The 27,978-nt window shown below is 44.2% G+C and overlaps 1 protein-coding gene across 8 annotated transcripts in view; it reads left to right on the forward strand.

The window, feature by feature from the left end:
• The window catches only part of Znf536 (zinc finger protein 536), a 461,385-nt gene that overhangs the window by 175,388 nt on the left and 258,019 nt on the right, over nt 1-27,978 (forward strand). For 7 of the 8 annotated variants that reach the window (XM_016003574.3, XM_006985020.4, XM_076577521.1 and 4 more), the window contains one exon: nt 25,449-27,626. In XM_016003574.3, the coding sequence (XP_015859060.1) occupies nt 25,451-27,626 (2,176 nt within the window). In that variant the 5' untranslated portion in view covers nt 25,449-25,450. Of the gene's footprint in view, nt 1-23,595; nt 23,665-25,448; nt 27,627-27,978 lie in introns of those variants that run through there. The other variant, XM_042275426.2, reaches the window with a different exon arrangement.

The following is a 27,978-nucleotide window of genomic DNA, read 5'->3' on the forward strand; positions in this document are numbered from 1 at the left end:
AGGGCTGTTACACAAAGAAACCCCATCTGGAAAAACAACAAAAACCAAACAAACAAAACTAAACTTTCTAATAGACGTATCAAATGTGGACAACTCTACATGTTTTTCTGTTTTTCTAATTTACAAAGAAAACAAATTTAAAAAAATCATATCACAAGCAGACTAGTGATACATGTCTTTAATATCAGCACTTGGGAAGCAAAGGCAGACAGATCTCTCTGAGTTTGAGGGCAGTCTGGTCTACATAGTGAGTTCCAAGCCAGCCAGGGCTACAAAGTGAAACCCTGTTTATTGTTTTTATTGTTGTTTTGTTTTATTTTTTAAAATTCTAGCAGCAGACATAGAATGAAAAGTACAATTCTTGCAGTTGGGCATTTAGCTCAGTGGTAGAGCACTTGCCTAGCAAACGCAAGGCCCTGGTTCGGTCCTCAGCTTTGACAAAAAAAAAAAAAAAAAAAAAAAAAAAAAAAGAAAAGAAAAGAAAAGTACAATTCTTATTTATATTTCCCGTGTCCATCCCAGTTCCACTCCATTCTGTGGCAGACACAAATGTAGTTGGACTGCGTGTACATAAAGACATTCAACTGTAATATAGGTTTGATTTTTATGTTTTGTTTTTGAGTTCCTTTCTGCACTGACCTGCCATTGCATTTATCTGCTTTAGAATATGGAGATCTAGGGCTGTGGTAACAGCTCAGTTAGCAAACTGTTTGCCTTGCAAGCAGGAAGATCCAAGTTCAATACCCAGACCCTGTGTAAAGATGACAGGAGTGGTGGAGACTGGGGGTCCCTAGAAACTCACTGGTCAGCTAGCCTGGTTGATGGGTGAGCTCCGGGCCAAGGAGCTACCCTGTCTCAAAGGAGGAAAGAGGCATTTCTGAGATGATGACTGAGGTAATTCTATGCCTTTCAAGAATTTGCACACACATATACCTGCTCTTACATGAAGACAACTGTACACACACACACACACACACACACACACACACACACACACACACACACACACACATTCATTTTAAACAGTTAGAGATCTGGCTGGGGATATAGCTCAGACAGTAAAGAGCTTTGCCTTGCAAATAAAAGGGTATAGGATCAATTCCCAGAACTCAGATAAAAACAAAACAACCACAACATAAAATGTTGGGTGTGTTGGTGTACACTTGTAATTCCTGCACTGAGGAAGCAGAGACAAGAGGACCCCTCAGGCTCACAGGTCAGCCATTCTAGCCTACTTGGTAGGTTCTGGGCCAGGAAGATACCTTGTCTGAAAAAAAAAAAGGTTGTCGGTGCCTGAGGAGTGGCACTCAAGGTTGTCCTCTCACTACATTGACATGTTCATGGGCACATGTGTACCCCCCTCCCTAGACATGCACATGACCACACAGACAGACATGTATAGAGATAGGCATGTGTGCACACACACAAATCATATAGAGTTCTACTACTTACTTTTATTAAAAATGGGTAGAATTTCACAACATGGATATGACATAATCACTTGAGCATTTTTCAACTGATCAGTGATCAACTCATTTCCCCTTCTCCTTTTCCTGTTAGGAAAAGGCTACTATCTAAACCTGAGAAGATACTGTGCTAGGGATGCCTACAAATGGCAGTGATAGATTGAAGCACACATGCATTTAATTTTTTCTGGATATTACAGAATAGCCTTAAGTGGGGGAGGGCAACAGGCTGACATTTCTGCAGATGGTGTGTGGGAGTGGTTAGTCTCCCATACTTCTGCCAACAGTGTGTAAAGAATGCTCTTCAGTCTTTGGCAGTGTGATGCACCAACCCTTTTTATTTTCTTTGAATTCCCCTTGGCATTTTCATGACAATATACTTCCATTTATAATCCTTTGTATGGCTTCCTTCAAAAATGTCTTCTATTGTGTGCATTTTAACTAGATTGCTTGTTCTTGGCCTTAATGATATAAAGAAGCTCTTTATATATTAATATCCACTTTGTGCATGTATGTGGCAAAAACTTTCAAAATATTTTTGTGCTGTCAGTATTTTTGATTAATGACATTTTTGTTTTTTTAAAAAAATATGAAAAAATTGCTTTTTCGTTACATTAATGACTTCTATTTTTATTTTCTTTTAAGATTTGTGGTTTTAATTTTGTTTATGAGTCTATGTGTGGGTATGTGCAAGTGAGTGTGAGTGCCTGCATAAGAGGATGTCAGATCCCCCAGATTTGTAGTTACAGATGGTTGTGAGCTGCCCTATGTGAGTGCTGGCAACCAAGTTCAGGTCCTCTGAAAGAGCAGTATGCACTCTTAACTGCTAAGCCTTTTCTCTAACCCCAACTTTTTAGTTTTAATACTGTTGTGTGTGTGTGTGTGTGTGTGTGTGTGTGTGTGTGTGTGTGTGTGTGTAAGTAATTTCATATGAAGTGCTTAGTGTGAAACTATTTTTCTCAGTGGGTCACCTGTGGACTCTGTGTATTCACAACGTATCAGAATTCTCACCATTTTAATCCATGGGACCCTTTAGTATTCTATGCCATGGTCCCCTCTCTTGTTTATTTTTTCCTCTGTGTGCTGCCTCCTTGTTCCAATTATGGTATAGAAGCTGTCTCGTTATTCTGTTTTCTTTCCTTTTCTTTTTTAAAAAGAGATCTTGCCTTCATTTTTTCTTTCTTTCTTAAAAAAAAAGATTTGTTTATTTTGTTTTGTTTATGAGGCTTTTGCCTACATGTATGTATGTGTATTGCAAGCATGCCTGGTGCCCCAAAGTCAGAAGAGGGCATTGGATCCTCTGGAATGAGAATTACTGACAGTTGTGAGCCACCATGTGGGTGCTGGGAATGGAAGCCAGGTCCTCTGCAAGAGCAACCAGTGCTCTTAACCCTGAGCTATCACTCCAGTCATTTACTCTGTTTTCTTAAAATGCATGTGGCCATTACTGCATTTTTCTAGATGACTGTTAGATTTCATTTACCAAGGCTGGTATGTGATTGTATTGGCAGCTAGATACTGATATTCAAAATAGTAAGAACCTACCTGTTAATGGGATCATTTTCCTGTCCATGAACATGGTGCATCTTTTCATACACTCAGGTCTTAGCTTCATTCCATCAACTACATTTTATATTTGTGCTTCATACAGTTTAATCCTTCGTGCTGTATTTATGTCAGGGTGTTTAGCATTTCATCAGATGATTTACAGTTGGGGTTTGATGTATAAGAAAATGAGCACATGAAATAATTTGATTCTGTCTTTGGCATCAATTTACTAATAAAAAGTTTGTTCTGTGTCAATAATCACCTTCATGAATTGAAGGCTGTCTTCATTCCTTCTCCATCCTTTTTACCTTCTACTCATTACATTTCAACCATGAAATTTCATTTGGTGACAACCTTCACCACACCCTTGAAGTTTTATTTGTTGTTGCTCTGTTTTTATTTTTAATTAGAATGTGTGGTGAATACAACCTCAGTGTTTGGAAACTTACTAAGGCTTTTTTTTGGTTGCACAAATAGCATGGAAAAATACATGTAATATTGTTGAACTGTTTCATTGAACTACTTATAAAGAACTCATATTTCCTGTTGGATTCTGATATTGTGTTATTATTCACAAAAGCTAAACTCTGCTTTTCTTATAAATATCTGAGGATCGTATGGTATGTCTTCGAATATCTTTGTGAAGTTTGCCATGTATGATTCCAGTTTTTACATGATATGTTTTCAAGGATTTTTATTAGGTACATAAGACTTTGTGGCTGTGATTTTCTCATGTAGGTTAGAAGAACACAATTATACCCCCTTGATGCAAAAGTTCTTTCAACCTATTTAATGTTTTTGTTTTGAATTATATTTTTATAATATTACTGAAAATACCTAAATTCATCTTATTAACATTGCTTTGTAGCTATCTTTCTAATTCTTATTTTTTCAATCTTTATGTTTATGCTAATTTCCATCAAGAATATAAAACTAGGGGATATGGACATATTTTTTCACATTTTATTTTTATTTTAATAGTGTGTGTGTGTGTGTGTGTGTGTGTGTGTGTGTGTGTGTGTGTGTTTGTGTGTGTTCATATGGAGGTCAGAGGACAACCTGCTAGAGTCTGTTTTCGCCATCCACAAAGTGGGTCCTTAGGATTGAACTCGAGTCTTCAGGCTTGGCTGCAAACACCTTCACTCAGTGAGCCCTCTCACCTGTCTCCCAGACATGTATTTAACATTATCCAGTGTCTGAACTTCTCTTTCTCCTATGGATGATTTTCATCTGCTAACACTGTCTCATCGGATGTGCTCTGTTTGTTCCTGCTGTCTTTCATGTCCCTGTTACTTCTTCATGGTGTATACTGTTTTCTGCTGTTTTTATTTCACGGTATGTGCTGCATTTTCTTTTTATACTTGAGAAGTGCACCCTTGGAGACTAGCCATAGTTTGCATCTCAAACAAAGAGAAGAACCTTAGCAGATTTTTACTTTTCACCCCACCCCCCACTCTAGAGACGCTGTCTCTTTCTGTCATCATGATTTGTGGGACTTCTACCAGATGGCTGAGACTTTCTGGGATGTACCTTCACAACTCTTAATTTTTCTTCATTTTTCCATTTCATTCTTTTGGTTCTAGTCCCAGCATTATCTTCTGTGAAAGTTTTGTCTTGGTTCATGTCTATTTCATTTTTCAGATCTCCAATGGGGCTTAAAAATGCAATCACAATTTAAATTTCTACAGTTTTTATTTCTCTTTCCTGCTCTGTTTTATTCTCTCTCTCTCTCTCTCTCTCTCTCTCTCTCTCTCTCTCTCTCTCTCTCTCTCTCTCTCTCTCTCTGTGTCTGCCTCTCATGTGTCTAAGAGTATGTGTCTTCATGCAGAGGCCAGGTGTCACCCTTAGGTGTTCCTCAAGATGGACGTCCACCTTGTTTCCTTTGAGATGGGGTGTCTCACTAGATCTGTGGCTCACCAGTTTGCCAGGCTGGCTTGTCAATGAGCCCCAGAGAATGTGTTTCCACTTCCCCGGCACTGTGATTACAAGTGGGCACTATCATTCAAGACTCTTTACATGGTTCTGGGGCAATCTCAGGTCCTCATGCATGTACGGCAAGCACTTACAGGCTATCTCTTCAACCCCTGTTCTCTCTTCTCTTAATGGGTAGAGCAGTCTTTCAATTGTTATAGAGACTGCAGATAGAATTTGTTAAATTGTCCTCTGAATTCTTTTTGCTTTTTCATAGTTCAGTTTGGTTCTTTTTTGTGTGTTTGGAGGAATGGGGCTGTCCTTTTGTTTATGAAGACAAGGTTAGTGTCTTAAAATTGGCGCTGGCTGATGTTTCCTCTGTGATTCTATAGATGTGCCACCTTGTTAGCATTCCCCATGCCCTGAGGTCTACAGCAGAGAGTTCCTGGGTGGTCAGACTCACTTTTAGGTTACTAAATATGAGGCAGTCTCAGGATTACAAACAAGCAGCAACTCTCCTGCCTTCCTCCCCCACTGTATCTGCAACCTCCTCAGAGACCTTGTCTCTCTGCTTCTTGGATATTCAAGATGCTCCTCTGCTTTGAGGACTGCCCTGGAGCTACCTGCCTCATGAGGCTCCTGTAAACAAGTGTGGGGCCTCCCCATTTCTCAGCCCAGTCCTCACTCTGAGGTGTGTTTCAGCCCCTGAGGTTCATGTCTTTCATACGCAATATTTGGTGCTTGGTGTTGGAGGCTTCTCTTGTACCAGCAGCATTTGATGTGGAGGGTTCATTCATTTCTTTCAAGTTCTTTACTGTTTTTTCTCTCTCTATGTCTATAAACCTACTCTCAATCATTTTCCATCTTCCATGAATATCTCAAACTTTCTGGCATACAGATGACCCCTCTTCTTGTTTATTAATGCCATTAGGTAATTATCCTGCATGGAAGAAAAAGCATCTTTTGTGTTATTTCCAGAGACTGGGGGAGGCAGATGCTTGGTGATCGGTGAAAGACCTGCCTCAAAAGAACCCTAGGGCATGCATATGGGAAAATACCAGGGGCATTTCCAACAAAATAAAAGGCAAAATCAACATAACTTTAAATACTATTCTTAGGATTTGAGCAGGACAGAAAAAAAAAAGGTGGTGGGAGACTTCTAATTGCTCAAAAATACCATTAGAAAAGGAATTTTACTTTGTTTTCAATATTTATAATTTATATATTTTTTTGATGATCTTATTTTTGTGTTACCAAACGTTTTCCCTAAGGATCAAACACAAACACTCAGTTTCGCTTCAGGCTTTTTCTGATGACGATCTGCAGAAGATCAGGTGGGCTTTGTTCACTGGCTTTACTGAAACCTCTTTCTCAACATTGTACCATCATTTATGGTATTCATGAATCAGTCCCATGGACAGGTGTCCCCTCCTAAAGTGAAGGCAACATCCCTGATCTGCTCAGGTGTGGTTCCTTCTCTTCCCCAGGGAGACAGTGGATCCCAGGGGATGCACCTTGGTGTGTTCCCAGTGTACTCTGGGGGTGACCTTAGAGAGGACACTGATGCCCCTTGTTTTATTAAGTCCAAGTGGTCAGTGACTGAACAAGGGGTGAACTTAGAACACTTCAGCTTTCCAGCCATGTTGCAAAAAGCCCCAAGTCCCAGGTGATAAAACACTGTAAGCTTCCTCTGCTTCCTGAATGAACCTCCTGATTAATTTTGCTGTCAGTTAAGGGAACACCTATGCACCTGTACACCAGACACAGGGGTTAAGAAATGCAAAGTTAGAAAATGCAGAAGACAAGGAAGGTTGGAAGTGTGTTCCCGACAGTGGGCCAACTTGGAAGCTTACTCCTTCATAAAACTGTCAACACAGAACTCCCATTTTAACTGAAATTATGCAGTTAAAACACCTTCATCAATACAATGACTATTGTTCTATTCTAGTATTAATGGTTAGTAACTTTATTTGAGTCCAAATTAAGTATATGGTCAAACTTAAGCTCCTCATGTTTATTTATTTTTTAATTAAAAGTGTTAAAGATGGCTCCTGTTGAATGAGAGTACACTTTCTTGCATTTTTTGTTTTCTCTCCAAAAAGAAGGGTTTGTTTGTTTGTTTGATTTTCTTTTTAGAATTTGAGAAATGATGTACACCTATGAAATAATTTGGGAAATACACAATAGCATTTATAATAAATTTGATCCCACCATCCAGAAATATCATTTTGCTCATATTTAGAATATTTCCTTTCATTGCTCTCTCTCTCTCTCTCTCTCTCTCTCTCTCTCTCTCTCTCTCTCTCTCTCTCTGTGTGTGTGTTATTCATACATGAGACCAAGCTATAATTAAAGCTTATGTTTTATTTGAAATAGCACCAAAACATTTGCTGAAAAGTCTGATTTTTAACCTCAGTATTCCACAGCAGCATTAATATAGCCACTTTTCCATTTTTGGAGCATTTTGGGCATCCATATATTTTTTTCCCTTTCTGCTATTAATGGCATTTCCTGTCAGTTTTGTCTTGCTCTGATAGCATCGTAGGTTGTTCTAGGAGTGGAAAACTGAGTCATGAGTTATAAATATATTTAAGGCTTTCAATATATATCTCAAAAGGCTATTCAGAAAAATTGTACCATTTTTCATTCCTCTCAGTATTATATGAGACTGTAAGCCAGATGTGGTGGTGTATGACTGCAATTCTAGCCCTTGGGGAGTTGAGGCCAGAAGATCACTAGTTTAGAGTTAGCAGGACTACAGAGCTAATTCTAGAACAGCCAGGACTACATAGTGATACCCTTTCATGCTATTACCTCCACCAAAGATTTTTCTTACACATTACAAGCAGAAGATGCATCCTTACAAGCACATGTACACACACATGGGCACACACACACACACACACACACACACACACACACACACGCACACACACACACACACAACACACGGTCAGTTTTGCAAGGGTTTATATGGTTGCTGCAGTTCCAAACCAGATCCATGTAAGGCAGATATCATAAAAGAAACTTGGCTTTGAGCAGGCTGAGCACAGAATATGGAACTGGGCACAGAGCGCTAGGAAACATACAGGACAGGAGGTTGGCCTGCGTCCGAGAATAGGCAGTGATCTAGCGGCAACGATTGAGCATGGTTTCCTGATGTGCTCACATCTGGGGAGGCTTCTGCGTGAGGTTCCTTTCACTGCAGTTCACCCCAACCAGGCAATTCTCTCAACATGTCCCCTGCTCCACGGTGTCCTTGCCAGGCACGGGGAAGTCATCAGTAGCCTGGAGAGCTCAGTGAAGGAGAGAGAGAGCAGAGTAGAGAAGGGATAGAGTTCTCATCCAGCATGCCTTCTGAGGACCGGAGGAGGGGCAGGCCTGGGATGGCCCCTCTCCAAGAGGAGTCACAAGCTTGATGCTCCCTAGCAGGAGTTGAAGATATGATGGGTATCAGGGCATCCAGAGTGCTGGGCATCTGTGGGATCCACCCACGTCTGACACTCCCAGGGATGTCACTGGGAACTGCTGTGCGTGGCTGAGAACAGAATCTGACTTAATGCATTTAACAACTTAATGTTTGTGCTCACGGGCCCCGTGCACATTTAAGAATTAATTAAATCCTTTAAGGAAGCCATTTATGTTTGAGACCAAAGAAGATACTCAAGGGCCCGAACTCTGCTGAAAACGGACCAATCAGAGCGCTTCTGCCTGTCAAAGCCTACAAGACCAACTTTCTCCCGTCCTGATCCACAGCATAGCACACAGATACCTTTAACCCATTCTTTCTAGAAACCTCCAGGGGAGGCATATTAAACTCACGTTATTTTCAATTTCATCTAAGGTGTCTCTATCCAATGCTGTTGCTTCAAAGTCTGCAATGTGGGACTCAAAATCTCTTAGCATCATCAAAGTCTTAGAAAAATATATTACTAGGCACTGGAGCCGATGCTTGCGTGTTAATTACAACAAGCCCGGCTGGCGCGCCGATAATCTCCAGCGTCAGAAGCATTGCTCAGGCAATATCAGGGAAAAAACAAAATCTTTCTTCAAAACAGGGAAAAAATGTTCTAAACTCTCCGTTTTTCAGCCTTTGAGGGAAAAAATGCGGTTCATTGTGAGCTAAATCCCATCTATTTAGTTGTTCTTATAAAGATTTCACTGATACTTGAAGCATTCCTCTCTTGAAAGAGCAAACCGCAGGAGCGTTGAGGGATGCCGGCTCAGAGCTGCTGGGCCGTTGTCAGGGTATTGTATCAGGAAGAAGAGGGGCAAGCCATCCACCCAGGGAAGACAGATCAGAAATACAGAGAGCCCAGGAGCCAGAGAAAGGAAGAGTTCTGTGTGTTTTCCAATTAACTGTTCCCTCCAATGTGGAGGAAAGGTTAATCAATTCCCATTTATCTGAAGCTTCTTAAAGGGCCCCTCGTCTATGGTAGGTACCTGAGGACTCTCAGTGCTTGAAGGAAGAGGCAGGTCGCTTTGTTGGTCACTTTTCTTGGCACTGTGTAAAACCCTCAACAGGAACAGTTTCAGGGAAGCAGGATTTGTTTGGATCACAGTTTTGGATGTTTCAGTCCATGCTCACTTGGTCCTATGCACTTAGGCAGAGCATTATGGGGGCAGGGGTATGTGGGGCTCTCTTCATTTCTTTGTGGACTGGAAGCAGAAAGAAGGGAATATCAGTGTTCAGTGTGCTTCCTCTTTATACTGTTTGCATCCTGTCCAGGCCTGCCATGTATGGATGTCACCACCCCCATTCAGAGCATGTCTTAGTTGATCCTCTGTCTTCACAGACATGCCCAGAGGTGTGCCTTACCAATCTCCTAGGTGATTCTCAACACTTTGAACTTGGTAGTGAAGATTAACCACTTAGTTCTTATGGGGCAAACAATTTGGCTGTGGAGAAATGAGCCACAGATAGGGTCCACGGTGGCTTTGGGAGATATAGGGACTCCTGCGTGTAATAGTCTGAGTCCCAGGACGAGAGGTCTATCCCCATTGCGTTGCCTAAGATCTCTGCAGGATGTTCCTTCTAGTTCCCAGAGAGCCTTAGCCACCCCTTTGTCTCCCTGGCCTCTGTGTAAGAGCAATACAGGCCTCAGGCCAGCACTGGCTGCAGGCAGCAGAATTCTGCCAGAATTTAATAACATTGTTCTCATTTTATTTATTTTTATAATTACCTCTAATTTAGAGCAAGTGATACAAATTTCCATTTAGGGTAATGATATAGTTTCCCTTTAAATGCATTAAAGTAAAAAATAGTGAATTAATTAAAAAAATATTAGCAGGGGTACAAAATGCTGCAAAAATGTGCTGCTTGTTTATTGCATTTCCACTCCACAGCAGAAAGTGTTGGGAAGATGGTGTATGGAGCCTGTGATGGACAGCATGGGTCTGGAAGCTTCTTAGAGACTACTTACTACTTTTATTTTATTTATTTTATGGGAATAGGTGAAGGACTCTGAGCTACTAGAGAGGTTCAGATTTTAGGAGGCTGAAGACAGTATGGAATGTAGAGTTGAGAGTAGCTTTGAGCCTCATGAAAGTGCCCCAGGAAGACCCCAGAGTCATGTTCTCAGAAGCACCTGCTTGTCCGAGAAAGGGCCATGCCTCACAAGCCCAGTGACCCAGCCGCCTGAGACAGGGCTCCTAGTTGCCACTTGATACCATGGCTGCTGAGTTTACCCCTTTTCTACTTCTGAATTCTCTTGCTACTCCCCTTCCAGTGTGTCCCTAGGGAGTAACTGCCTTTCCAGTTCTTGAAGTTGGAGAAAGGACCCTCTTCTCATCTAGAGAATGCTTGGCATCTGTGGTCTTTGTAGCACATAGCATCAAGTACATGCCCATACACTCACCCATTGCCCACCCATCCATCCATCCATCCATCCATCCATCCATCCATCCATCCATCCATCCATCCATCCATCTCTTAAATTCTACCCATCTATCCATCAATCTCTTCATCCCTTTCTATCCTTTTGTCTTCCCATCCAAATATCTCTCCATTTGTTATCTTTTTTATCTCTCTCTATCCCTCCTCTATTTCTTGTATTAACTTACTCAGTCATCTACCCATTTGTTCATCCATCTATCCCCTCAACTATCCATCCACACATCCTTCCACTCTTCAGCCAGTTATCTACTTACCTATATATTCAGCCATAATCTATCCATCTATCTACCCATCTTTCCAATCACCTGCATCTCCCTCTGACAATCACATATCCCTCTATTCATTCACCCCCTCATCCTTTTCTTTCATCTACTTATTGCACATTTATCCAACCATCCCTTTATCTACCTATGTATACGTTTCATCTATTCATTTATCTAGGCATACTTTTAACCATCCATCCACACATCCCTCCCTCTACCCACCCACACATTTATGCATCCATTCTTTCTTCTATTTATTGACATATAGTCTTGTTTATCCATCCACAGACCCACAAATCTATCTTTTCATGCAATTTCCCCTCTATCTACTACATAAATATTTGTCATTAATATTCTGCTTATTTTACAATAAGTAATTTTAGCAAGAAAACATATTCAGGGTGGTTATGGCACTTGAATGGGCATCAGAGAAATGCAACAGCAGAAATGTCACTACCATCACAGAGTTTATGGTTAGTGAAGAAGGCAGAAAATGATGTAATGGCTATTCTGTGCCTGGTTAAATGAATGAATGAGTGAGCAAGAGGTCAGCTAGTCTCTTTTCTTTATCTCTGTTGGGCATGGAGACCTGTGGAGTCTAAGATACTAGGGGTAAAGTGGTTTAATAGGTCAGAGATTATGCATGCCAGGCTCTGGCCAATGGGGAGGTAACACTCTACATGACCTTCTCAGTCTGTCTCCGAACTCCAAGGGTCTGCCCACTCTGCATGAAAGACACATTAGGGTAGGACATTCTTCCAGGGCTTCAAAAGGGGCAAAGTTTGCAGCTGCCACAGCTGTGGGCATGGGTCTAAGAGGTGATAGGGGCAGGTGGGCAGTCAGAGAAGCAGTAACATGGCTGGGATTTCAAAGGACCCAGATGCAGGCATCACAGGTTTCCTGTTAGGGCCAAGCATGGCTTCTGGAAAAAGAGATATGAGGTCAGGTCTTCCAGGGTCTGGGCAGGAAGCTCCCTGCCTATTGGTCCATGGCTATGCTGAGGCTCTGGGTTTGCACCTGTTTGCAGGGAATACATGATGTTGGTGTGAGAATACAGCTTCGGGACCATGGGGACTAACTACAGCTCATTTTTTGCCCTCCTCTTAATTTTTCTGTGTGTTCCAAGCAACACGCTCTTAATTTCTCACACACAGCCAGCTGCTTGGGAGCCTGAACTTAGAGTGGAGCACTGGGTAAGCTCCAGTGCACCTCTGGCCTTATTGACCTTCTTGTACAACGAAAAGGTGACAAGGAACCATTCCCTATAGTTCATAGTGGTAATAGGAGCAAGAGGCACTCATGACACCTGTACCACAGGCAACACTCTGGGGGTACTTTCAGCATTGCCTGTACATGTTTATGAGTAACAGAGTCTGCTGAGCATGGGGGAGTTCTCAGAGTGGACAGCAAAGGCATCTTTTGGGTCTAGGGAAGCCAGGGCAGTGACACTTGGCTGGAGATCTTAGATGGTGATGGGAGAGGGGGATTGACATGTAATGAACAGGGGGTCTGTTAAAAACAGACTCCAGAGGACTGTTGGACACCAGGGTCACCAGCAGCAAGCTCATTCTTCCTTGACCTGAATCCCTGAGAGTAATGCCCTGCTGTGGGGTTTCAGATCCTGTGACTAATGGCAAGGGGCAGCCCAGTGCAGTGAGCAATTTAAGTTTAAAATTATGTGTCTATGTGTGGGTATGGGCAATGCTCGGGAGATCAGAAGGGGGCATCAGACCTCCTGAGCTGGAGTTACAGGTGCTTATGGGCAGTCTGATGTGGGTGCTGGAAACTGAATTCTGGTCCTCTAGAAGAGCAGCAAGCTCTTTCAAATGTTGAACCATCTCTCCAGCCTGGGGCAGTATATTCTTGACCCCTGTTGTGGATTGTGCCTTCTGTGGCCAGGCATGCAGGAGAAGGCGCACCATTTCTTTTCCCACTTCATAATCCAGAAACGTTTAGAGAAGCCCAAGGCAACACATGGCTAGGTTTCTGAGAATGTGCATAGAGACCCCTGTGCTCCAGCTACGCTGGGTTTGAATGAGCACAGCAGAAGAAAGCAAAGATATCAATGAGTTAGGGTCAGGGGGAGGGCTGAAGACAGTGAGCACTGAGCAACAGCATGGACACAGCTGATTGCTTCCTTTTTTAATTCATCAGGACTCCACAACTCCACTACTTTTGTCTGACAGAATAGCCAACCCAATACCACCAGAAGGCCGTGTTTATTTATGTGAATGTGTGGTATGTACACAGTACCAGCTTCAGGTACCATTTGATACAGAAATTCAAATTATGCTAATGAGAAGGTGGCTTATCTCCTCTACTTCCTCAGTGGTGGGTGGCCTTGGACTCAAGTGCTGCACATCACCGTGGAGACCACTATAGATACTTTTATCTGGAGCTACAGCAAAATGGCTGCTGTAGCTTCAGATCTTACTGAGAGCACCTGAACTATGTTGCAACTTCCTGACAAGCCTTAGCTCTTACTTTCATTGGCATGACTTAGATCATGTGCTGAGCTTTGAACCAACTGTCCAAGGCAGGGCAATAGAATATTTTGACTATCTACAACTAATCTGATAGTCACCCCTGTACTATGGCTCAGCTATGGGATTGAGGAGATATGAGAAAATCATGCAGGCTCTCTGGAACACATGTATGGTAGAGGATGAGCACCGGTTTAGTCCCCCTGCAGTGGACTAAAGAATCTGCATTCAGTTTTCTGTGCCCATCATTATTGTGGACACTCATACAGGAAATCCCAGACATGGCAAAGATTCTGGAGCCTGGAATGGTATCTCCAGAGAGTTTTTCCATGTAGGACAATCTTCCTCCCATTAGAACTGAGGGGTGAGGTGGTCATGGTCAGTATTTAGTACCAACCATGTGTGACTTAGGAGCCCCACAAAGGTGGTTCACTTAGCAGGATCTTTGCATTATCCAAGGAAGCTACAAACAAGTAGAGACTGGTTTCCTTGGACATATAAAGAACTTGAGTTACAAAATACTCTGGTTATTAAAAACCTGCTGCTGACTTTAACAGCACTACAAATTCTGCAGTTTATAATTAGCCACTTCTGGAAAAGAACTGTATTCCTTTAAATACATGGAGTATTCTGATTCATGTATTTCATGGGTCGGGGGTTGTCACATTACATCACATCAGCCTGGTGTAACATGATACAAAGCAAACACACTAATGGACAAGGGAAGCATTCCAGCTTGCCTCCTGAGCTGGGCTTCCAGATGGGGTGTCTGCAGGGACAACTTCAGGAACCTGTCTTTGGGATATCTTCAATCCTAAGTCCAATGCAGTAGCCTCTAGACACCTTCTAAGTGTATCTTGGGAGAGTCACATCCCAGATGGTGAGGACTTGGAGGTCTCAGGGTGTTTTATGAGCATACACATCATCCCTGGGCTCTACAGAGGTCCAGGGAGACAACAGGAGATGGGTGTCTTGACTTCCTAAACCCCATGAGTCATTACACACAGAACATCATAGGATCAAGGGCCTGAAAGTTGTCTAGCTGGAGAATGTTAATGAGCTTGAATTCTGGTGGAAAGAGGTGTGTTGTGGACATATTTTTATAGCAGCTAGACTCATTTGGTAGCTGAGAGGTGAGAAGCAAGGCCAGTAGGAATCTGCAATTAGAATGCATATCCATCTCTCTATGTGAACAGCAAGGATTCCTTTATCTATTTGCCCATTCATGCACCTATCCACCCTTCTACCCTTCCACCAAATCACTTATGCATGCATGCGCCATGCATGCATGCACCCATCCATCCACTCACCTTTTCAATTGTCCATTCACCCACCTACCTATTCACTCATATCCATACCCACTCATTCACTTGCCCACCCACTTGTCCATTCACCTATCTCTTCATTTACTTAGCATCTCCCTTATTTCTGAGTACTTAAAAATTAACCAGTGGATGTATGACACATACACATGGCTGCTAACTTAATGTATAATTACATGTGTCATCCCCAACTTCTGACCTCAGATTACCTATGTGTAAAAAGCATTTAGACTGACTAGGAGCTAGGCAGTCTCTGAGACTTCTACAGCTCTGCCATTATTGTCTACGTATTGCTTCCTTCGGGGATTATCTTTGAGGAAAGGTTGCACACAGCTACTGTTCACAAGTGATCCCAGGCAGAAGAGAATATAGAGGAGAGGGGTGGGACATGGGGCTAGTTGATGACAAGAGTGGCGATTTTCTGAAAGTCTTTGACACAAATTCTGTTTAGATGGACATCAGAAAAAAATGTCCACTTTTCATCTTTGGCCATCAAAAATAAATGGAGAAATCTCATGGATGTTGGGGAAGCAAGGATGTTCGGGGCTGGCAGAGGTTCTGGGTGTTGTGCAGTGTGGCATGAGGCCCAGCAGCATATTTTCCTGGGAAGGATTGCCACACACATGCTTTCTTACAATTTTTCTCGGGGAAAGTAGGCAATATAAGACTGTGTTCTGACACTAAGGTTTCTGTTGCTACCTCTGATCTCAACATATACTTGGGAGAACTTTCTAGAATGCCTGCCTTGCTAGTCTGTCTTCCTTGGGTTCTGATTTTGTAAGGAATATTATGGTTCCCATATGCCCTCACTGCGTCTTGGGTCCTCAGCCCACAGTCAGCAGCCAAATTCTCTTCTTCCCAATTCTACCTGGAGTGTGTTATATGTCCATAACATACCTCTGTGAGGGGAACTTAGCGACTGATCCTAAATACAATGATTGTAAAGGGAACTGACCATTGTTTGAGGCTTTTTTCTTTCTAGTCTGGAGTGACATTTTTATGGTCATTAGCCAAACTCCATGTCTCCTGTGAATTGCCTGGTCCCATAGCTTTTGTCTAGGTTTCAAATGGAGGTGTTCAACTTTTTTCATTAGTTGAAAATACTTTTAAAAATAAGGGAGGTACACACATTAACTGCTTGGCAGCCACATATGCTTGTGACTGTTAAGAGTTCCCTGAGTGTGTGGCTCAGAAGATGGCTGAGGATGACCTGCAATGTTGAGATGCAGATGATAATGGGGTGGGGAGGGTATACAAGAGGAGAATGAGGAGGAGGCAGAGGAAGAGGAACAAGAGGAGGAGATGCTGCAGGAGGTGGAGGATGTTAGCAGGTGTAGCCTTTCAATGCACCTGTGCTCTGTGCCACGCCCCTTTTCAGGACCAGTTCCATCAATGACTTCAGTCTCCCATCAGCCTAGCAAAGGCCACACCAGATCAACCTGGTGGTCCCCTGGGTGGTGAGAGCCAGGGACGTTGAACTAGGGACTCAAGGATCAAAAAGGACTTTGGTCTTTCCTGCTGCTACAGCCAGGGGAGCACTTAGGATGTTCCCAGATGTTGTATCCAGCAGCAATTACACATGTCTAAGAGATGGTACATATCTGAGCTCTTGTCTTTTATAAGTGCCCTATGGACAAATCTCTTAGTTCAACCTCTTCAGAACCAGTCCTCCTTTGGTCACCATGACACATAAGACATTTTCCGTTATATTTAGTTTCAGGCTGAACCCAATCTGAGGCTTCAGTGAAATGAAAAGAAACCAGTCAACCTGGGATTCTATTCCAGTTTGCTCAGATGTAAATGGTTTTAATCTGGGGTGAAGGGTGTGGAGGTAGAGCCTGCTCTCTGGCTCCCTAAAGCCCTTGGGGCAGGAGGCATCATTCACTGCGGCACCTGCCAGCCTCCTCGTTCTCAGAGCACTGGCTGTGAGTAGAAGAGGATGCTCCCCTCCAAGGCCACAGGCAGAGTGGGGAGCCAAGGCTGGTTAATAGAGGATTAAATAGCTAACTTCCTGCCATGACCAGCTCTGTTTAAAAGGGGAACCGAGAAAGCCAGCAAGATGGTAGCAATCAATACACTCCTGACAACTGCTGCTGTCTTCTCCAGTTTCACACTGTCCTGGAAAAGGGAAGCCTTTTTTAAAGGCATGTAGAGGCTGGGCTCCCCTCCTCTCTCCCTCTCCTCTCTCCTCTCATCCCTTTTTTCTCCCCTCTTCTACTCTCTTCTTTCCTTTCCATCCCTCCCCTTCTCTCCTCTTTCTCTCCTTTCTCCTTCCAAAGCCTCTTCCCTCCCCTTCTCTTCCCCCTCCTCCACTATTCCCTTTCCTGTGCTCCCTTCCACCCTTCCCTACCATCTTTTCGTTGTTTTACTCTCCCTTCCTTTCTCCCCCTTCCTTTCCTTTCTGATTTCTATGATGGACATGAATGCATTGAGATAACATCAATTCCAGAGAACAAGGGGGCAATTTCCTTTCCAGATTATCTCATTCAGGAGAACCAAAAGCAGGGCTTGAGGGACTGGAATTTAGCAGGTAGGGGCTGAGCTGTTGCTCACAGATTTCTGCCTCTCCCTTTCCCTTTTAGTGCTAGAGATTAAACTTAGAGCCTTGTACGTGCTAAACAAATAGGTCTGTCGACTTTTGAGCTACATTCCCAGCACTTCATTTTTCACATTTTATTTGAGTCATGGATTCACTCAGCTGCCCAGGTCACCCTTGAATTCACTCTATGGCCCAGGAATGATTGAACTGGTGTTCCTCCTGCCTCAGCCTAAAGAACATTGATATCACAGTCCTGTGTCACCAGGACTGATTTCTGCTGTTCACTTCTTTGATGCTCTGGGCACCATCCTCTCTTGGGCATGGAGTTGAGTAATCAGTAGAGGGAAGTTTTCCCAGGCCTGGATCCTCTTGGAGCTGCAGAATGCTTGGTTAGGATAGGATGTCCACTCCCAGCTCCAGCAGAGGAAGAGAAATCACATGACTTCCTTTGGCTGGGCATGCAGGACAGATGTCATGATTGTCTCAGCAATCCAGAGAAACTGCCTGCTGGTTCTGAGGAAGGTGTGACATACTCTATCCTAGGGACAAATTGGGAAGGCTTCCTGAAAGAACCAGCTAGAACATGGAGGATAGATTTGGGCTGACAGATATGGAGAGCTGAAGGTAGACTGTGAGAGGTCTAGAAAGGTGCTCCACCTCTGTGTCTTCCAACTCTGGGCACTGTCTTCTCATCATCTTGAAATCCCTCTCCATGACTGACTTCCCTCCCACTATATATTTCTTCACGTCTCAGCTTGTGGTGCTATGTTGGAGCTTCTGGAAACTTTAGAAGGTAGGAGTTAGTCAGAAAAAGTAAGTTACTGGGGGTGCATCTAGGGGTATATTATACCTGGAGCTTCTCCCTCTTGCTGGCTCTTTCTCTCTGCTTTCTGTCTGCCTCAAGGAGAACAGCTCTCCTCTACTATGCCTGTGGCCATGAAGCTGTTCTCGAACCCATGGGGCTGAGCAACTGCAGACTGAATCCTCTGAACCCACAAACCAAAACAAATCTTTGTGTTGGACACAGAAACAAAGATCAGCTAATACAGTATGCTTCCTGAATCTAAAAACAAGGATACTAAATGTTGCGGTTAGTATCTGGGTAGGTTTCTTGCAGAGCTAGAGTTGTCAATCATTTAGATGCCATGCTGGGTTTTGTTGTTTTGCCGTCTCAGAATTCTAGGATGTCAAAAGGACAGTTAATATCAGTTAGTTTTATAAACTGAGACCTGGGCATGTACCCAAGGTCACGGGGGGGGGGGAATCACACCACTGAATTCTCTTCAATGGCTCTTCAAGTGGCATTTTTCCTCATTGGGGGAGCAACTCCCTTGATTCAGAAAAGGAGCTAAAGGATGATGTGTCAGCATTTGTAAATAGTAAGAAACCATTAGAGTCTAAAACAACTTTTGGGTACCCTTCTGGTCTGCTAACCAGTAAGGGACAGACATGCTTTCTATATCCATGGTGCCTGCCACCTCTGCCCTACCAACACAGTCCCTAGAAATGCCTTTCTGTCTATTTATATATCTTCACATGTGTATTCCATGACCAGGTATGAACTTGCCCATGACTGTGGTTTCCTTTATCCTTTTCACTGTCTGAGTGAAGGAGTTGGCATGTAAGTGTTGTAATGCAACATGAATGTATGCGGTGTTAACATTAAAAGTAACCCACCCATTTGTCTTTGCTTGGGCTCTGGAGTCAGGTTTTCCAGCAGACTTAGTAGCGCTTTAATTTTAGGAGCCTCAGTTTCCTTATTTTTCACTACTTGTAATGGTGTAGGAACCTACCATGTAAGATTGTGTAAGGCTGACATGAACTGATAATTGTGATATGCTTGGCACAATGTTGGCATATCTTTCCTCAGGAAGGAGAAGATTATGAAGATGAGGATGCTTTTGATAGTGTAGGCAGCAAAGATGCTGATGGTGGTAATTTGTGTCCACCAACATGGATGCTGCCTCCTGCTCCATGCTATGCCAAGCTCTGCCAAGTTCCACTCACCATTAGAGGCAGTAAAGGCATTGATTTGAGGAAGTCTGAAAGTTTGACCCTCAGCTCAAACTCAGTTTTCTCCGTTGCACAATTTCCAGCCCCCATAGTCTGATTTGAATATCATGTTCTCATTAATATATTCAGTAAGGTTTTTAACTGTTTCTGGCCCTGTCTCAAAGCATTGCCTACACATCAGTCAAAAATGGAACAGGTCACCCATGCTGCCCTCTTGTTTATCTATTAATCATCTGGCAAATAAACCACTCAGTATCCTGCCCACCTCAGTAATGTTTGTGATGTAATTTGTTTGGATGCCCAAATGTCACCAGCGTTGATTGTAAGAGCTGAAAAAAAATAATGTGCTTGAGCTTGCTTAGCACAGCAAGCTCTAGGCCAAAATGTAAGCATGAAATCTCTGGTTTATTTTTGTAATAATGTTTACAGCTGTTTAATGACCCCGAAAAGGTTCAGTAGTCTGGTGTTCTGTATTTCAGAACAGGAGTGTGTGATGTTTAGAACAACCTTGCTTAAACAGTTAAGCATCAACAATTGGGAAAATTGTATTTAATAAGCTATTGTAGTCTAGGAGAAAGCAAGGTGGGTTACAGGAAGGAGTCAGAGTCTTTTGGCTTTGGGGGAGATAAATGTTCCCTCACAACCAGAACTGCAGGCTATGAGACCCTTTTGAACAAACTCAGTTGTTTTGGAACCTCCCATACTGTTAAGGGAAACAAATTCCATTTTTGCGTCGCAACTCAGGTGTGGGATTCCCCCAAGGTGTCCCAGGCACATTTTTGCTTACTTTGATAAAATATAGAATATTTAGTTGTGCTTGGCTAGACAACAATACTTAATTTTTAAAAAGTCCACTTGCAATTACTCTGAAAGTCATTTTATTTCCAACATTCTTCTTCATAGTATAAGGATCAAACTCTTTCATGCAACTTACTGGCAAGATCTTTATTTTTGAGACAATTCATGAGGCTTTCCCCTTCCCTGTGCTTGCAAAATGGAACTGTGTTTTTGTGTAAAACTTATTTAAACTTATGGCTACTGGCATTTCTGGTGTCCTGATCGTTTTAAATTTCATCTTGAGGGAAAGATACAATTAAGTCCTCTCGGAAGAGTTAAGTGAGTGCTTTTGTCATTGATATCACAGGAAATAGTTTTGAAAGGAGTAATGCAAAAATGAAAATAATCATTAGCTCTATCAAAAGCAGCTGAATGGCTCCAGGTACCTGTGGTGATGGGCTAATGGGAAGGCATTTTGGTAGTCTATATCCAATGGCAGGTGTCACAAGAGCTGACATTCCCTTCCTCATGAATAGTGGTGTTGCAGAACTCAGGAAGAGGCCTTCAAAAGCCTTTGCTAGACCCATTTGTCTTCATAGGTAGAACCCAGAACTTCCAACACCATGGTGGGAAATGTTGGGTGGCTGAAACTCACATGCCAGGCTGATTCTTCATCAGCATCGACCATGACGTTGAATGCCAGCAGTGTTCACTGTGACTCAGGGTAGGTCAGGACCAGGTGGGATGCTGTGATAGTCTCTGTGACTTCTAACTGCCACCTCCAGTGAGAACAGTTGCCTGCCTTTGCTAGATTTAAGTAATTATGTATTCATTGATTCCTTCCATCCATCAAGCAATGCTTAATGATTCACATGATGGGACCAAAAACTGTAGGTGAAGAGCAAGCCATTTTCATTGTAGAGCAGTTATTTTGTTTGTGTGTTTGTGGTATTAGGGATTGAGGGCCTTATGGAAGAGAGGCAAGAGCTATAGCTTTCACTGGTTTACATGCTTTGATGATACTTTGAGTTTTCTAACCATGTGAAAATATTGGTTATAGTACTCAGAGTTTCAGATTGCTTAGTACCTGAAGGCCTGGGTCATGGCATATACTCTGTTAGCCCATGTCTTCTTGATGTGGGCCCCCAACTCCTGCAGCATGGATGGTGAGTTCCTAGCTGGGCTGCTAGTAGAGGATAGAGTAAACACATGGGCTAAAATCTTCCTTGGAAACTAGCTGTTGAAGTCCAGAATTGTATATGGATATGCATGAGTGCTTTGCTTATTAGGAGCTAGCCATAGGGTAGGGGGTCAGGTCACAGTCAGACACTTGCTGTATGGCCTATGAGGAAGCAGTGTGATCCCTACAGGAAGGCATTCTCTATGCATTTGTTCCCTGGAAGGCTAGGGAAAGGAGTAATAACACTCCCTGTAAGAATAGTGGAACTCTCACAGGCAGTCCACCTCCTCCAGTCCTGTGAGCGCCTACAGCAGCAGCTGGATCCAATCCTTTAATAGTAGGATAAATGACCCTTCGTTTCCCACGGTATGTATTTGTGTGAGTTGCTGGAGTGCCACCATTGAGGAATTCCTGCCTCACTCTTAACAGTCATTCTTGATGTCTGTGCTTGTATGCTTGTACATGACTGCATGTGAGTGTACACACACACACACACACACACACACACACACACGGCATATCTCTCTAACCTGGAACATAGTTCTTGTAGATACTTTCTCATCCTGTGATGGCCCATGGCCTACAAGGCAGGTACATTAGAAGGTTTATAACCAATACTTGCTGAATGGCTGAGGTGAGGCCTAAATGAATTGTAGATTGCTAAGTGTGGAGAAGTTGGGGCTGGATGAGGTTTTGTGAGTTCCAGGCTGGGCCCAAGGCCAGCTTGTCCTGCCTCAGCTGCTTTGGCCCAGGGACAGAACATCAATTACCTCACATTCTTTCCAAGAACTCACATTCCCCTTTCTTGCTTCGAGTGGAGTAGCAGATAGTGGTTTGGAATGACAGCCAGCAGCAGCCTGGGCCCACCTGCTCATGGAAAGTGAGGAGTCAGAGACATATCTGACCGTACAGCAGCAGGGCAGTGGCATCCACTGCCCAGCTTTCAGGCAGGCTCATCTCAGGGGCCTGGAGAATCTTCTGGGTCATGGCTGGTCCTTCTGAACATATGGGCTCTATGGTGGTTAGATCCTGAAGGGAGTGGTCACTATCTGTCCCTTAGTGCCCAGAGTAGGGCCAGCAAAGGTGGCTAAAGACTATATGAACCCCATGGGTACCTGGTTGGAGGGACACAGTGATGATGTTTTTAGACCTTCAGCCTCTGAACTATAAATGTTCTTGAACTTGTGAAAAGCTGGGGTTGAAATGAAGGTGAATCGCCTTTGAGGCCTAGCTGCACTTATAAGCAGTGATTCTAGGGTCTATTCATGCTTGTCCATTATTGGGGGACACAGAATCCAACATGAGCCAACTGAACCGTAGGGTTCATCTCATTAAATCTGCTCTCAGAGAAGTGGTGACATGCTGGCCTATTCAGGAGGACTCCAATTAAGGGAGTTAGAAGATGAAATAGAACAGAGCTGAGGACCACCCTCCATCAAAGTGGGTGTAAAGGGTCCTGAAAGTTCAGACCTACATCAAGAAGTCAATTCTGAAGAACTTGGATAGCACATTCTAGAATGTTATATTTCCCCCTCCACTAAAACATTAGCACTGGTGTCAGAAAAAAAAATGGTGTTGATTTAAACAAACAACAACAACTAATCTTTCCTTTGGGGCAGAATAGAAGAATTCTATAATCAAGGTGAACTTGAAGATTCCCATGTTGAGTTGCTGGCAGGTGAAGGCATCCATGGACTTCAACTTGACAGCCCTTGTCCGAGCTGATAGTAACTTTGTTGCTTACACTCCCAACCTCCTCCCCTATCTCTGCTGAACTGGCACCTGGCCTTAGAGACCTGAAATAGCATGTCTTCCTGTATTCACATCTCCTGAGCTGGCCAACTGGGCAGCCCTTGGAAATAGGCCAATCATGTTGGCCTCCAAACTTCCCAAGAGCTGTAGGGTGGAATTCTGTGTGCTGTCATGTGGCTCCAGGGACATGATCCATATTTGATCAAGAGAGGAGCCAGCATGGCTTGATAGGACTAGAAGGTGCTGAAGGGCTCCAAACTAGGCCCTGGAGGCTACTCATGCCTACAGTTGATACACTATGGCAGTGCCCTTCCCTGATTGCCAGTGGATTACATGATTCCTGGAGTCTGACAGTCATACCCATCAGTTTATCTTCAATGATAGAAACTGATGCACAGTGAGAATTCATTGGTTTGTTGAATGAATTCTAGAATCTCCATGACAACCTAGCTCCTGACCAGTCTTCAAAATTGAAGATGGCAAATTGGAAGCTGCTTTTACTACAAGTGAACATGTATGTGTCTCTGTGAATGTGTGTAAGCATGTGCAGAGTTGACCATGCCATCATTCAAGGGCTACACTGGACTGAAGTCCCTCTCCCTTCTGGAACTAAACACCATGTCTTTACTCTTGCCAAGGCAGCCAGTCTCCCACGAGAGACCACCATCCCACACACTATCTAGTCTACCTGGTAGGAACACAGAAAACAGCGGACTCTGTTGGGGCAGAATGTACTTGCCCCAGAGTTGAGCTCTGGCCTCACAAGTGCCCCAGGGGAAGTTTCTTGGCCCCATAGTTTTGGCTGGGGTTAAACACAGGGCCCCTGGACCATCTAGCTGGCCAACACATTGAAAGACTGGGATACAAAGAAGAGATCTGTAGAAACCTATCTAAAAGCAGGAAGTGAATCTGGACTCCTTCATGGAGAAGGCATATCTGGAAACAGGGAGTCCGGGCATGGGCTCTTTGCTTTCCAAGCTAAGCACCTTCCATGCTCTGATATGGAAGAGAGCCTGCCCTCTGATCTACCTGGAACAGTCTGGCATTTGCTGTTCTGCACTGGCTGTGGAGGGGGCAGAGGAGACTATTAAAGACAATTACACAGACTAGCTTCGAGTGTTTGTGTTTAACAAACAGCTTTGAGTTCTAATTTTCTGCAAAACACATACTGCAGGTACAATTTGTACTCATTACTGTATATTGGGAAAGTTATTAAAAACACTCAAACTTGGTTGAGACTTCCTATGGCATCGTCCCTGGATTTTAATTGGTTTCTATCTAGTTCTGCAAAAGATCTCTTTAAGGCCAATCAAAGACCCTGGCTCAGCTGTCTTGCAAGCCAAAGGACAGGGAGGAAGTGTCATATGGCACAAATCTACCTCCATCCAAACACCAATAGCCTCACAAGTCCACCAAGATTCCATCAGGAGATCATGTATAGGATGGACATGGTTACCAGATGACAAAAATCAGCATTTCGTAAAATAAGGGTTAAATCTTAATCTCTGAGGTTTGCAAAGCTGCTACTAGCAGTCTCCTTAAAATTTAATATACCTCGTTAATGCTTCCTTGCAAACACTGAAGGATTTTTATGATTATAATCATGTGTTACAGCACCTAGTACTGTTTCTAAGCAGCATACTAATCAGCTTAATGAGATATTACTGCACTTTTTGTTGACTAAAGCAAAATCTCTTTTATTGTTCTAAAGCCTGTCCTTTACTTTATTTTTTCCCAAAACATTATCTTGTTTTATTATGTACCAGTAAATATCATGCTATTGGTGCTATTTTTTTTCCTTTGGCCAAATCATAAAATGATCTCTTTCGTCTTAAGACTGGTGAGTGTACTGAATATAGTAAACAGAAAAGAAAGTCTCCTGTTGGTCTTTCGATAAAAGCCACTCTGCTCTAAGGCAAACTCTGGACTGAGCCAACAGGTAGGGGCATTTTGTGAAAGGAAAGGAGGATCCGTTGAACACGCAGAGCCTCGATATGTTATTAGGTGTTGAAAATGTTAAAATATTAATAATTGAAATGTGAATGAATAATTGCAGTCTGTAAATAGAGAATACAAGAAAGACGATCCATTCCCAAAACAAATTGGAGGACACTGCCATATTGCATAATTGGCATTTAATAATTCATCTTTTTATTATTGTTTTTTACTCTAATTCCTTAGCATTATTATGGGTAGGTAAGTCTTGAAATGCAAACGTCCTCTCCCACCCCCACCCATGCCCAACTGATGCTATTGCTTTTTACCTGGCACAGATCTGAACTCTATTTTTATTTCTAGGGATGGAAGAAGCGAGTCTGTGCCTTGGAGTGTCCTCGACGGCACCGGAAGCTGAGCCTCACTTGAGTGGCCCAGTCCTCAATGGCCAGTATGCCATGAGCCAGAAGTTGCACCAGATCACTTCCCAGCTCAGCCATGCCTTTCCTGAGCTTCATTCGCGGCCCAACCCAGAGGAGAAGCCACCTGCAGCCCTTGAGGAAAAGGCCCACGTACCCATAAGCGGACAGCCCATGGGCAGCCAAATGGCATTGCTGGCCAATCAGCTGGGCCGTGATGTGGACAACAGCCTCAATGGGCGTGTGGACCTGCAGCAGTTCCTCAATGGGCAGAACTTAGGCATCATGTCTCAGATGAGTGACATTGAGGATGATGCCAGAAAGAACCGGAAGTACCCGTGTCCTCTGTGTGGCAAGCGTTTCCGATTCAATAGCATCCTCTCCCTGCACATGCGCACTCACACTGGCGAGAAGCCATTCAAGTGCCCCTACTGCGACCACCGTGCAGCCCAAAAAGGAAATCTCAAGATTCACCTCAGGACCCACAAGCTGGGCAACCTGGGGAAAGGGCGCGGGCGGGTGCGTGAGGAGAACCGACTGCTGCATGAGTTAGAGGAGAGGGCCATTCTGCGGGACAAGCAGATGAAGGGCAGTCTGATGCAACCAAGGTCTGATCTCAAGCCCTTGGCACATGCCCAACAGGCTCCATTGGCCACCTGCAATTTAGCCTTGCCCCCCAACCACAGTGTGCCCGATGTAGCCCACCCGGCACCTTCTCCCAAGCCAGCCAGTCTGCAGGAGGATTCGGTGACCCCGGCTGCTGGCTTCAGATGCACCTTTTGCAAAGGCAAGTTTAAAAAGCGTGAGGAGCTGGACCGCCATATCCGCATTTTGCATAAGCCGTACAAGTGCACATTGTGTGACTTCGCAGCCTCACAGGAAGAGGAGCTCATCAGCCACGTGGAGAAGGCACACATCACTGCGGAGTCGGCCCAGGGCCAGGGTCCCAATGGTGGTGGAGAGCAGTCGGCCAACGAGTTTCGCTGTGAGGTCTGTGGCCAGGTGTTCAGCCAGGCCTGGTTCCTGAAGGGCCACATGCGCAAGCACAAAGACTCCTTTGAGCACTGCTGCCAGATCTGTGGTCGGCGCTTCAAAGAGCCTTGGTTCCTGAAGAATCACATGAAGGTCCACCTCAACAAACTGTCGGTGAAGAACAAGTCCCCCACCGAGCCTGAGGTGTCAGTGCCCATGGGTGGCCTGTCCCAGGAGGCCCATGCCAACCTGTACTCGAGGTACCTTTCCTGCCTGCAGAGTGGCTTTATGGCCCAGGACAAAGCCAGCCTGAGTGAGCCCACCCAGCTCTATGGCAAAGGGGAGCTCCCAGCCAAGGAGAAAGAGGTTCTGGGAAAGCTACTGTCTCCCATTTCCAGTATGTCTCATAGTGTCCCAGAGGGAGACAAGCACTCCCTCCTGGGCTGCCTCAACCTTGTGCCACCACTAAAATCCAGCTGCATCGAACGGTTGCAGGCAGCTGCCAAAGCTGCAGAAATGGACCCAGTGAACAGCTATCAGGCCTGGCAGCTCATGGCCAGGGGCATGGCCATGGAACATGGCTTCTTATCTAAAGAGCATCAGCTCACGCGAAACCACGAAGACACTTTGGCAAATGCTGGAGTTCTGTTTGATAAGGAGAAGCGGGAGTATGTGTTAGTGGGAGCAGATGGCTCCAAGCAGAAAATGCCTGCTGATTTGGTTCACAGCACTAAAGTGGGCAATCAGAGAGACCTGCCAAATAAGCTCGACCCTCTAGAAGGCAGTCGGGAATTTTTGTCACATGGGCTCAACCAGACGCTCGAATACAACCTGCAGGGTCCTGGGAACTTGAAGGAGAAGCCCACTGAGTGCCCGGACTGCGGACGGGTGTTCCGCACCTACCACCAGGTGGTCGTGCATTCTCGCGTTCACAAGCGGGACCGCAAGAATGATGAGGATGTTCTGCATGTGGGCGTGGGCCTGGATGAGCGGCGTGGCTCAGGCAGTGACCAAGAGTCCCAGTCGGTGAGCCGCTCCACCACACCCGGTTCCTCTAATGTGACTGAGGAGAGTGGGGCTGGAGGTGGCCTGTCGCAGACCGGGAGCGCCCAGGAGGACAGTCCACACCCCTCTTCACCATCTTCCTCAGGTAGGTTGACAGGAAGAAAGGGATGGGCCCTGCCCCCTGCCAGGACCTGTTTGGTCCTGTGCATCAGCCTCGGGCCTTAAGATGGTTCTGAGTGTGGCTGGACCACAAAAGGTGGCAGGCTGGATGCTAGGCTGTGTGTCTGTTTCCTTCAGGATCATGCCCTGCTCCAAAGTCGGGACTGTTCTTTTCAACCTTGAACTGTAGCTACTAGCAAAAGGCAGCTGAGCCTCCTTTGCAGTGGTAGAGAGGGTGGCATGCTTTTTGATGGGGCATGCTTTGCCCTTCCCCTACAGCTGTTTAGTTCCACTTGTGGAACTGGTTCTTAGCTTTGTCTCTGGAACCCAGGAGCTCA

The sequence above is a fragment of the Peromyscus maniculatus genome, chromosome 1 (assembly GCF_049852395.1).
Source record: "Peromyscus maniculatus bairdii isolate BWxNUB_F1_BW_parent chromosome 1, HU_Pman_BW_mat_3.1, whole genome shotgun sequence".
NCBI classification, from domain to species: domain Eukaryota; kingdom Metazoa; phylum Chordata; class Mammalia; order Rodentia; family Cricetidae; genus Peromyscus; species Peromyscus maniculatus.